General features: G+C 38.2%; 1 protein-coding gene across 1 annotated transcript in view; it reads right to left on the reverse strand.

Annotated features, from left to right (window-relative positions):
- Positions 1–12,214, reverse strand: part of LOC107571775 (dmX-like protein 1) — a 67,639-nt gene that overhangs the window by 17,304 nt on the left and 38,121 nt on the right. Inside the window, exons 23-30 of the mRNA XM_016258143.1 lie at positions 10,252–10,440; positions 9,155–9,231; positions 5,646–5,767; positions 5,333–5,575; positions 3,544–3,722; positions 3,303–3,466; positions 2,845–2,930; positions 1,964–2,165 (exon numbers count right to left, since the gene is read on the reverse strand). Coding sequence (XP_016113629.1) covers positions 1,964–2,165; positions 2,845–2,930; positions 3,303–3,466; positions 3,544–3,722; positions 5,333–5,575; positions 5,646–5,767; positions 9,155–9,231; positions 10,252–10,440 — 1,262 coding nt within the window. The remainder of the gene's footprint in view (positions 1–1,963; positions 2,166–2,844; positions 2,931–3,302; positions 3,467–3,543; positions 3,723–5,332; positions 5,576–5,645; positions 5,768–9,154; positions 9,232–10,251; positions 10,441–12,214) is intronic.

Consider the following 12,214-nt stretch of genomic DNA (forward strand, 5'->3'; position numbering starts at 1 on the left):
GAAGTCAAACCATTCTGTTTTTGCTTCAAATTTCAAAATTATACAATCTAATTTAGATTAAAAACTGCTGGTGTTGCATGTATGTAGCATCTTTGTTTGGATTGTGATTAAAATGCAGCGGTTGCCTCTAGTTTTAAATGTTAAGAGCACAGACAAAGCCTTAATTTGTTTATATGAAGAGATTTATTTGTGTTACTTATGTATTTGATTTTTGTTTTAAAATTTCAATTTAGTTTTGTTATTTACATTATATTTCAATTTAGTAATTTAGCAAACGCTTTTATCCAAAGCGACTAACAAATGAGGACAACAGAAGCAATCATCCACCAGGAGGGAACAGTTAATGTAAAAGTCTGTGAAAGTGATTGTGTCTCTTTGGGATGAACAATAAAGCGCCGTTCACTTAAAGAACGCAAGCTTCTAGAGTCTGAAGTAATGAATTTAGGTAAAGGGGTGCAGAGCCAGTGCTGGTTTTGTAGGCAAACATCAATGCCTTGAATTTAATGCGAGCAGCTACTGGTAGCCAGTGCAGATTGATGAACAGGTGTGACGTGTGTTCTTTTCGGCTCATTAAAAATTAGTCTTGCTGCCGCATTCTGGATTAATTGTAAAGGTTTGATAGAAGTGGCTGGAAGACCTGACAAGAGAGCATTGCAATAGACCAGCCTGGACAGAACAAGAGCTTGAACAAGGAGTTGTGAAGCATGTTCTGAAAGAAATGGCCTGATCTTCTTGATGTTGAATAAAGCAAATCTGCAGGACCGGGCAGTTTTAGCAATGCGGTCTGAGAAATTCAGCTGATCTTCAAATCACAACTCCAAGGTTTCTAGCTGTTTTTGAAGGAGTTATGGTTGATGTGCCTAACTGGATGGTGAAATTGTGATGAAACGATGGGTTTGTTGAAACCACAAGCAGTTCTGTCTTAGCCAGGTTGAGTTGAGGGTGATGGTTATTTCTCCAGCAAGAAATGTCTGTTAGACATGCTGAGATGCGAGCAGCTATCGTCGGATCATCAGGATGGAATGAGAGGTAGAGTTGAGTGTCATCAGCATAGCAGTGATATGAAGCGCCATGTTTCTGAATGACAGAACCTAGCGATGCCATGTAGACAGAGAAGAGAAGTGGTCCAAGTACTGAGCCCTGAGGCACCCCAGTAGCTAGATGTTGTGACTTGGACACCTCACCTCTCCAAGATACCTTGAAGGACCTATCTGAGAGATAAGACTCAAACCACTGGCGTGCGGTTCCTGAGATGCCATTTGCCAATAGGGTTGACAGGAGGATCTGGTGGTTCACCGTGTCAAAATCAGTGGACAGATCCAGCAAGATAAGTATTGAATATTTGGAATCCACTCTTGCTAGTCTCAGGGCTTCAACAACAGAGAGCACGGCAGTCTCTGTCGAATGTCCACTTAAAAGTAGCATAATGATGTATGACACACAGAACGAGCTGTTCTTCCTGGTGAATAAAGTGTCATAAATGAGTGTGCAGTCATTCTAAAATTCTGCTTTCACTCAGCATCTGTGAAGTGGAGCAACACGATATCCCATCAGTCCTTGTTTAAGACTCTCATCCACAGACGACTGGTTTTGGGTGCGAGAAGGGGCACTTTTACTGCTTTCTAAAGTAAGCAGCACTGCACAACAGTTCATGTGCTGGTCGTCACCTAATTAGCACCTGAAGTAGATAAATATCAAGTGTGCTTTTTGAAACATTATCTGACAAAAGTGGGAAACTCTGTATATTCACGCAGTGTGCGCATGTCAAAAGATTAAATCCGATCAGAAGCTTGTGACATACAAATGCGCAATATCACTTTATTTAGAGTTCATGTAAACACTACGCTCGGATTCGTCGATCAGAATGAATTAATTCCAATGGAAGCAAAAAGTGTCCATGTAAACGTAGCTATTGCGGTTTCAGCCGAGTATTTTCGGCTGCATTGTGTCATGTATGCTGTACCTAAAGGGCGTGTTGGAGGGCTCAAACAGGGCTTTGTGCCGCAGCAGCGCCGGACCCGACGACACGCTGTCCTCCAAAAGCTGAGTGCAGATGAACTTCGACGGAGGACCTCCAAAAATCTCCAACCTCTTGAGCAGCAACTGCTCCCAGCGCTGGAGTGTCTTGAGAGCGGCGTGACAGAGCGGCGAGCACACGGGCAGATCTGACACACACACACACACACACACACACACACACGTTATTACATTTCATACACAATGGTAATTCAAAGTGCATATAAAAGGAATTAAAGTAATCATGAAAACTAATCACATTCACAACAATAAAAACAAGGAATTTTAAAACTTTTCAAATGATTTAAAAATGGATTTAAAATGGATTAAAACCGTTAAGAATAGAAAATTATTATACATGAATAAAATACAGTGCAATCAGTTCGGACATCGCACAGTGCTCATTCAATAAATGTGCAGCTAACCGGATGAGTTTTGAGTCTGCATTTAAATGTGACTAATGTTTTAGCACATCTGATCTCTTCTGGAAGCTGGTTCCAACTGCGGGTGGCATAATAACTAAAAGCACATTCCCCTTGTTTTGTGTAACCCTTGGAGTTTCTAACTGACTCGATCCTAATGATCTGAGTGCTCTGTTAGGTTTATATTCAGTGAGCATATCTGCAGTGTATTTAGGTCCTAGGCCATCGAGTGATTTATAAACGAGTAAAAGTACTTTAAAATCAATCCTAAATGTAACTGGAAACCAGTGTAAGGACCTGAGGACTGGTGTGATATGCTCAGAATATCTGGTTCTAGTCAGAATCCTGGCAGCAGCGTTCTGGATGAGCTCTACACTCTACACACACACATATAATATCTCGTTACCTAAGAGGTCGTGACCTGCCATTGGGTAGAAGGTCTTGAGGTTGACCAGGACGGTCTGCACCATGGCCAAGCGCATCAGACACCAGCTGCACAGAAACATCATCATCATCATCATCATCATCACATGACTCACGGTTAGAGCTGCACGATTCTGGATAAATTGAGAATCACGATTCTTTTTTTTCTCAAATAGAGCTCACTATTATCCCAAGATTCTGAACTAACCAAAACAATTTGTGCCAGTCTATTTAAGTGTTTAACTTATTTGAATGAATTATTAAACATTTTAATATATATGCATTTTAAATATATTTAATACACCAATTTTAATATTACAATTATGAAAAAGTGGTTTGAATGAATGATTCAATGACTCACTCATAAATACTTCACTTGTGTGTTTGAATCGAGATCGTGATCTTTTAATGATTAATCATGGAGCTCTACTCGCGGCTCACCTGTACGAGTTATTGTTGGAATGCTCTGCCAGTGGAGAGTCGGAATCAAATGGATCTCCTTCATCCTCATCCTCATCTTCCTCTTCCTCATCCTCCTCTTCCTCACTGCCTTGGCTCTCCTCAGAGTCATACTCCACTCGGCTGGCAGACGGAGGCAGGTACGGCTTCACGCAAGGACAAACGAATGAGTTCACAAACACAACAGTGCCAAATTACTGCAAGCTGAAGAATAAAAGAAAACCTTTGCGATGAAATAATCCCAGATGCTGAGCTCAGGCGGCACAAAGCGCTCTTTACAGACGGATGTGTCCGGCTCCATCACCACGGGTCTGGGACTGACCGGACTGTCGGGAACCTCTCTGGAGTTACTGCGTGATGAGCTCAGCCGGGAACGCCGCTGCCTCCGCTCCACATCTTCCACTAACGAGGAGCAAATAGCGAGCAAGATGTCATAAAATCACTCAAACACAACAGAAAGCTTTAATATCACTGGAGCTTAACGCTGCATAATCGTAACGCAATAATCAAGGGTTTACCAAACAGGGTTTTATACTAATAAAAAGCTAATAATTTATAAAAATGTCAAATTAAAATATTTACCAAAAATTAATGAAATCATAAAAGTAGGGCTGCTCGATTACGGCAAAAATCATAATCACGATTATTTTGGTCAATATTGTAATCCCGCTTATTTAACACGATTATGACACGTGATGTATATTAAATACATATTTTCTGTAAATAAGGTTGCTATGACATCTAAATTTTAGAGACCAGAGGAATTTCACAATTCTCAATACCACAGCAGAGTATTAGGGTTAACAAGTCCTCAAAATGATTGAATATAATTAAACTGTCAGTAATAAAAGCAAAGGACATATGCAATAGAATAAAAAGATACAAATGAAACAAACTGTGCTTTAAGCTTTTTATGCAAGTCTCAAGTATTCGGTTGACAGAAATGAATAATCAAATGTAAAATAAAAAACAGCATAGTCTGAGTAAGAATTAAACTTTCTTTGTTTCTTATTAAAGCTACAGAAGTCCTTCAGTCAAGAGCAGCGAGTGATTTAGAATTTGTCTTTTGTTGCTTTATTAATATTAAGCACACAGTCGGCAGCAGGAATATTAGGCTAATCGTATTATCTCGATTACTGTATTTTCATAATCGCTGGAGTTTTTTCGATTAATTGCACAGACCTACATAAAAGTGTGAAATTGAAATCAATTATTTTAAAATAAAAAAACGTCTAAATAAAACACTTATTAAAAGGAAATTAAATCATAATAATAATATAAAATTGAGATATTTTTTTAATTCAAAATAAAACACTTATTAAAATTAAAACTTAAAATTAAGAATAAAAATGTCAAGTTGAAATACATAATTTTAAAATAAAAATCTAAATAAAACAATTATTAAAAATAAATTACATTTATTTGCGGTTGCTAGGCTACCTGGGGTGGTTGCTAAAGTGTTGCTATGGGGTTGCTAGGCTACTCGGGGTGTTTGCTGGGGCGTTGCTATGCGGTTGCTAGGGTACCCGGGGTGTTTGCTAGGGTGTTGATATGCGGTTGCTAGGGTACACAGTGTGGTTGCTAAGGATGTTGTTCTTATTGAGAGAACACAAAAGTCTTACTGCATCAAGTTGCCTTATTTTTTTAAGTTTTCTCAACTATTTATTTTTTACAGTGCTGGTTAAACTAGCAGACAACCAGCAGCATGAGGAGAACAGAACTCACAGGTTTCTAGGGTACTTGGGGTGGTTGCTAAGGTGTTGCTAGGCTACCTGGGGTGGTTGCTAAGGTGTTGCTATGTGGTTGCTAGGCTACCCGGGATGTTTGCTAGGGTGTTGCTATGTGGTTGCTAGGGAACTCAGTGTGGTTTCTAAGGATGTTGTTCTTATTGTTGAGAGAACACAAAAGTCTTACTGCATCAAGTTGCCTTATTTTTTTACGTTTTCTCAACTATTTATTTTTACAGTGCTGGTTAAACTAGCAGACAACCAGCACCCTGAGGAGAACAGAACCTGTGGGTGAGCTGGGCTTCTCCGGCACAGGAGCACGAGCGCCGCCGCCGAACACAGACACCCACAGCCTGCTGTTGAGCGGGTGAGCGACGATGCGGAAGAGCTCGTGGCTGGAGTGAGTGGCCAGACCGTGGACGAAGAGGCTGAGGATGACGGCGGTCAGGATCTCACACAGGAGCACAGGCAGACCGGGCTGGCTCTCGTCTCCAGACGCGCTCAGCAGCCGCATCAGGACGCTCACACCTGCACAGACACACAGGTGAGTCTGGAGTCTGAGCTCAGGGGTCAGAGGTCAGAGGTCACGGTGCTTTACCAGGCCACTGCGCAGGAGAGGTGTTGGGCAGGATGGCCTCCTCGATGCTGACGCTCCTCACCGGGGGCTGATGGGTAAGCAGGACGCTCTGGTAGGTGATGCCCGTGAACGGATTCACGTGGCTGAGGAAAAACATACATATTAGAATTAGGGCGTTCATTTGGATTGGATTTTGGATTTGAATCCATGGTTTTGAACAAATCAAATAGCTACGTTTAAAATCGAGTAGCTATGTTTCCATCCAAAGATTTGAATTTAACTTATGCTCAAAACTAGAATATCGCATTTGCGAACTAAGAAAACTAGAAGAAGCCACTGAATATAATAATTTTCATATATAATAAATGAGTTGCGGCTCAAGAGCGAGCAGACGAAACACAATAAATGCGGTCATCGCTTTCGGAGGTGGATTATTGCTGTTTGGGAACGCAGTCGTGTAAGACAATTATACAGAAATACTTTGATGACAGATTTTGCTCATGCATTTCAGAACGACCAGAACAACATTTCAGATGCTGTGCAGCGAGATCGGTCCGCTGGTTAGTCAAGTTATTCCATCAAAATGTAAATGTGTTTCCATCATAGTTTATGCACATTTTTCTTATCGCATAAAACGTTTATCCTACTCAAATGTGAAATTTTTAGAATTGATGTGCATCTTGGCGTTTCCATCCAGCGGTTTTTTATGCGATATTCCAATTTTTCTTATCGCATAAAACGTCTATCCTACTCAAATGTGCAATTTTTAGAATTGATGTGCATCTTGGCGTTTCCATCCAGCGGTTTTTATGCGATATTCCAAAATGCACATAAAAATAGGTGGATGGAAACAACTAGTGATTCAGTGACTCACTCATAAAGACTGTCACCTGCTTCGTTTCTGAATGAATCAACGGTTTTGAACAAATCGAGTGACTCAATGATTCAGTGACTCACTCATTAAGACAGTGACTCGCCGCCACCTACTGCCGTTTTTTTGTTTGTTTCATATTTAGTGTATCATTAAATAATTTTAAAAACAATTTCATATCAATATTCATTTTAATTTAAATACCTTATTTAGACCGGTTTATCATTATTTATTTATTTATAAAAGCGTCTAATAAATGACTAAATAAAATAAATAATTAAACAGATTATTGGACACATCGTGTAATTAGATTACATTTTTTAATAATTGTTACATTTAAAAAAATTGAAAAAAATTAACAATGCTTTTTAAAGTCATGATGAAACAAGCTTCAACAGCTCTTTTTTCTGTATTGACATCCGAGTGAAGTGGATCATCGAAAAAGCATAAATGTGGGGCGGGACTTGGTTCTATACATTAGTTGTTGATTGGATGTTAAGAAGTGGGCGTGGTGCTCAATGGTGGAGGCGGAGCTGAGCGTTAGAATGGAGGGGTGGGGTTTAAGCAGACTGAATGATTGAAGAAATCCTGCATCACCAGAGAGAAGATCCAGTTATGATATCTAAATTATACATTACGAGCTCTGAACATTTGTAAAAATGAAACGTGCACACATTGCTCATAGTAAGATCTATATCATGCATTTAGAAAATGGATTTTCATTTCATGATGACTTTAAAAGGCTTAGTTCATCCATCACAAACCCGCATCTCTTCAATCTCAATCAAAGAAGAGCATTCATAAAGAAAGCCAAAGGCCACTTTCATCTGTAAATGCCACATGAGCATCACATTCATGGGTCATTCGCTCGATTACAAGACACACAAATGTGAGCCGTGCTGGCAGAATGAGTGTGAATGCACTCGGTGTAATTCTGAGCTGCATGCAAAAAAAGTGAAAAATGTCCATTTTAGTCGAATTTGAGGTTTTCACAAAAATGAGTTCATTAAGCCCTCTTCTAGCGATCCCAATGCTCCAGATAGTAATTAAACATCTAAAATCATCTTTATTTGTACGTTTTCTGAGAGGAGTACCGATCTGTGCGATCCCGATAAATATACACATATACACTGAAACACAGTATTGAAGTATTCATGCAACCATAATCTGTTCTGTCTTAAGTGAACGTTTGGGGAAAAACATCTGATGTGTAACATTAGATCCGTGCATTACAGTAGGTCTTAATATACTGTGTAAGCCGTCTGTCACATTAATATTAATCAAACAATAAAAGAAAAGAGGGAATCACTCACTACTCTTGATTGAACTGCTTTTGTAGTTTTAATAATCAATAATAAAGGGATTTTTACATGTAATTATATGTTTTTCTGACTTGAATGCTTTTGTTTAGAAGTGAAATGAAAAAGGTAATGCATTATTTTTTGTTCTACTGTTTGTTTTTTGTTCTATCTGTTCTTGTCTATAATAACAAAGATAAAATAAAAAAGCTATATTTTGATTTTCTGTTCTGTCTTAAGTGAACGTTTGGGGAAAAACATCTGATGTGTAACATTAGATCCGTGCATTACAGTAGGTCTTAATATACTGTGTAAGCCGTCTGTCACATTAATATTAATCAAACAATAAAAGAAAAGAGGGAATCACTCACTACTCTTGATTGAACTGCTTTTGTAGTTTTAATAATCAATAATAAAGGGATTTTTACATGTAATTATATGTTTTTCTGACTTGAATGCTTTTGTTTAGAAGTGAAATGAAAAAGGTAATGCATTATTTTTTGTTCTACTGTTTTTTTTTGTTCTATCTGTTCTTGTCTATAATAACAAAGATAAAATAAAAAAGCTATATTTTGATTATTAATATAGTAATTGTGACCCTGGAGCACAAAACCAGTCATAAGGGTCCATTTTTTGAAATTGAGATTTATACATCATAATAAACATCTGAATAAATAATCTTTCCATTGATGTATGGTTTGTTAGGATCGGACAATATTTGGAAATCTGGAATCTGAGGGTGCAAAAAAATCTAAATATTGAGAAAATCATCTTTAAAGTTGTTCAAATGAAGTTCTTAGCAATGCATATTACTAATCAAACATTAAGTTTTGATATATTTACAGTAGGAAATGTACTAAATATCTTCATGGAACATGATCTTTACTTAATATCCTAATGATTTTTGGCATAAAAGAGAAATGTATAATTGTGACCCATACAATGTATTGTTGGCTATTGCTACAAATATCCCCCAGCGACTTAACACTGCTTCTGTGCTGCAGGGTGATATATTATTAAGAAAAGAATTGGAGGAAAAGATGCAATGTTGCTCTGTGACTTTGCTTTGGAACCTTCAGAAAACTTTGACTCGATTTTTCTCAAATTTGACTTTGCTGACTCTATCAACTTCAAACAGGTGCAGCGCAGTCATTTTTCGTCCGTTGCAACAAACCATGCATCATTTTAGAAGGTCTTAAAATAAAAACAACAAATTTTTGTACATTTGCTCACCGCGACTCATTTTGCCAGCACTTGTCACAAAAACTTGCAAATGAAGAGAAGCGTTCCATAACAAAGAATCAAATCAGTGATGAGGGCAGAGGTCACGGGGTCATCGTGAGGCCGACAGACACACCCACCTGTAGCTGTGTCCGTCACAGAGACACTGATAGATGCAGGCGGAGAGGGAAGCAGCCAGCGTGTGCATCACGTAGATCTGAGACAGAAGGAAGACGTGTTAGAGGACCAATCACGACAGTAACGACACCTCGTTCTAGGGGTGCAACGGTTCAACTTACTCACGGTTCGTATCACGGTTTTAGAGTCACGGTTTCGGTACGTGCTATGTTTAGGCAAAAACTATACTGTCAAATAAAAATAAAGAAAATAAGAATAATCTATCTAACTACCAGCAACAGCACAAACAAATACAATAGAGTAAAGATACAAATAAAATAAACAGTGATTTCAGTTTTTTTTAGGTAGGTCTAACATTCGTTTTCAGGTACAGAAATTTAATAAAGTAATGAAATGTAAAACAGCTTTGCATATTTGACTGTATAAATGAAAGATGAATCTTTATTAAAGTTACAAAAGCTATTCAATCAAGAGCAGTGAGTGATTTCTTTGTTGTTGCTGTTTGATTAATATTAAGAAAGTGCTGTCACTTTAAGAGAACGCACTGATACAGATGTCTGTGTCTGCTATAGGATACTTACCAAGACGGGCTTTTTGACAATTTATATGTGAATTTGTCCATTTAAACAATACTTCAGAGAGAGCTTAATATTTGCGCGCGTTCTGAGGCGCTTCGGATGAGCGCACGCACAAATCTTCACGTCCTCTGGCTCTTAAATGTTTAAACTGGCAAAGCTTACATGAGTTTAGCTTAAACACAGATATCAGCGTGTGCTGTTCAGGTCTCACCTGTGCGCGCGCGCTATCAGCAGCCGGGTGATGACGGACTAAATGCTCATATTCCAGCATACGGCAGTCGCATTGAACAAGAGTGAATGGTTTGTCCATGTTTTTTTTCCATCGCTGCTGTTGTAATGTATTGGGAAGCCAGAATGCGCATCCATCAACAGAAACATATATTAGCCGAACCCTGTTTGTTACATATAACAGATGCGTTGTCAGATTTAAGTTGAACCGCGGTCCTAGCGCGTGCCGAACCGTGTGTGTTTTTACCAAGAACCGTTCCACCCCTACCTCGTTCTGATGAGCCACGCTTCACCTCGTTGTTGACGATATCCGGGTGCGGAGGCGCGTCCAGAGCATTGATGGTGTGCAGTATGTCATGCGTGAGGTTGGTCAGGTGCACTATGGGATTGGCCACCACTGTTTTGGAGCTGGCGGTCCACGCCAGGAAAAGAGGAACAGACAGGTGCTGCGGAGCGGGAACGGAGATCTGCAGACTGTCGTCCTGATGAGAGACAGAGAAAACATAATTCACGTGCAACAGCTGCGGCCCGGGAGACAGAAACTACGGTGGCTCAGAGAGCTCAAGCGCTGCAACTTCAGAAAACACGTGCAAGTAGAAAAAGCACCAGCAAATTATGAAAACATCTTCATCAGTTTGACAGCACATGCGCTGCAAATACTCACAACACAAACAAATACAGAAACGCACAAGTCGCACAAACCACAAAATCACAATTTTTTGGGGAATATTGATTACCTTTTGTATAACCACAGTTGCATAAATACCATGGTTAAACTATGGTTAGTGTAGTAAATCCATGGTTAATTTGTGCATGGCTATAGCAACCATTTTTTGTTTTTATTTATTTTTTACATAATACATTTATTTATTAATAAAATCAATTTTAATACCATAGGCTATTTTTGTAGAGGAAGTTGTAAAAGTAAGTTATCCAGTTTACATAACCTTTCACACTTACAGTAATTGTGCACTTCGTCAGCTTATTTAGGCTAATATCCAAAAACGAAACAAAAAAAAGCTATAAGGAATCGTATGAGCAGGATGTTAAAATAAACAAAAATCTCACCTTTCAGAGCAAACGCTCATAAATATGTCCCAGCCATGTTCGTCACTTTGCGGATCCCTTAAACATTTCCGATGTGATCTGTGCATATTTGCAGCGCACTTCTTTATTTGTTTGTGTTGCGAGTATTTGCAGTGCGCGTGTTTTTTAATTGATGTTTTCTTATTTTTATTTGCAGTGCGTTGAGCTCTCTCGGCCACCGTAAGAAACAACAGAAAATGATAATTAGCCCATGTTTTACTCACCCTCGAGGCATCCTAGGTGTATGTGACTTTCTTCTTTCAGACGAATCCAATCGGAGTTATATTAAAAATTATCCTGGCTCCAAGCGTTAGAATGGGAGTACATGGGTGTTTTTGTTCAACAGTCCAAAAGAAGTCAAATAAAGTGCATGCATCCATCATAAAATGTGCCTCCTGTAGCGAATTCATGTGTTTTTGTGAGAAAAATATTCCTATTTAAAATGTTATAAACACTTTTCTCCCACTTCTGCTAACTGTTGTACGTGGAATTTTCTTACAAAAAAAAACCTAATTACACACTAGTTACTAATTACACCTTCAACAGTGTGATTAGATTACCGTACTAATTACTCTCTCTTAAAAGTATTGCATTACTTATTAGTTTCTTAATTTAAGCAATTTTGTATTTGAAAGAATTACAAATGTTTTCATGTCTATTCTTGTATTGTTTAACTTAACTTGTTGAACAACATGCAACTGCTCTTTTAATTCTTTTAAATACATAATACAAAATTGCATAAATTATTCTTGAACTGTCCAAAGTGTTTAAAGGGAGAAGGTTACATTAAACACACATTTTAATATTAGATGTTAAATCCACTATTGTTTTAAATAGAATTATTCTATAGTCTATGCAGTATTTAATACAATTACATCAGAAGTAACAGTAATTAAATTACAGAAAAATTAAGAGTAATCCCTTACTTTACTTTTTCAAGAGAAATGTAATTAAATTACAGTAATTAATTACTTTGTAATGCATTACACCCAACACTGCGTGTGAGGTATGTTTCATTATGGATGCATGCGCTTTATTTGACTTCTTTTGGACTGTTGAACAAAAACACCCATCTACTCCCATTCTAACGCTTGGAAGAGCAAGGATCATTTTTAATATACACTGCCGTTCAAAAGTTTGGGATCAGTGAGAGTTGTAATGTTTTTAAAG

Source organism: Sinocyclocheilus grahami, unplaced genomic scaffold, assembly GCF_001515645.1.
Source record: "Sinocyclocheilus grahami isolate Dianchi unplaced genomic scaffold, SAMN03320097.WGS_v1.1 scaffold1649.1, whole genome shotgun sequence".
Taxonomy (NCBI): Eukaryota; Metazoa; Chordata; class Actinopteri; order Cypriniformes; family Cyprinidae; genus Sinocyclocheilus; species Sinocyclocheilus grahami.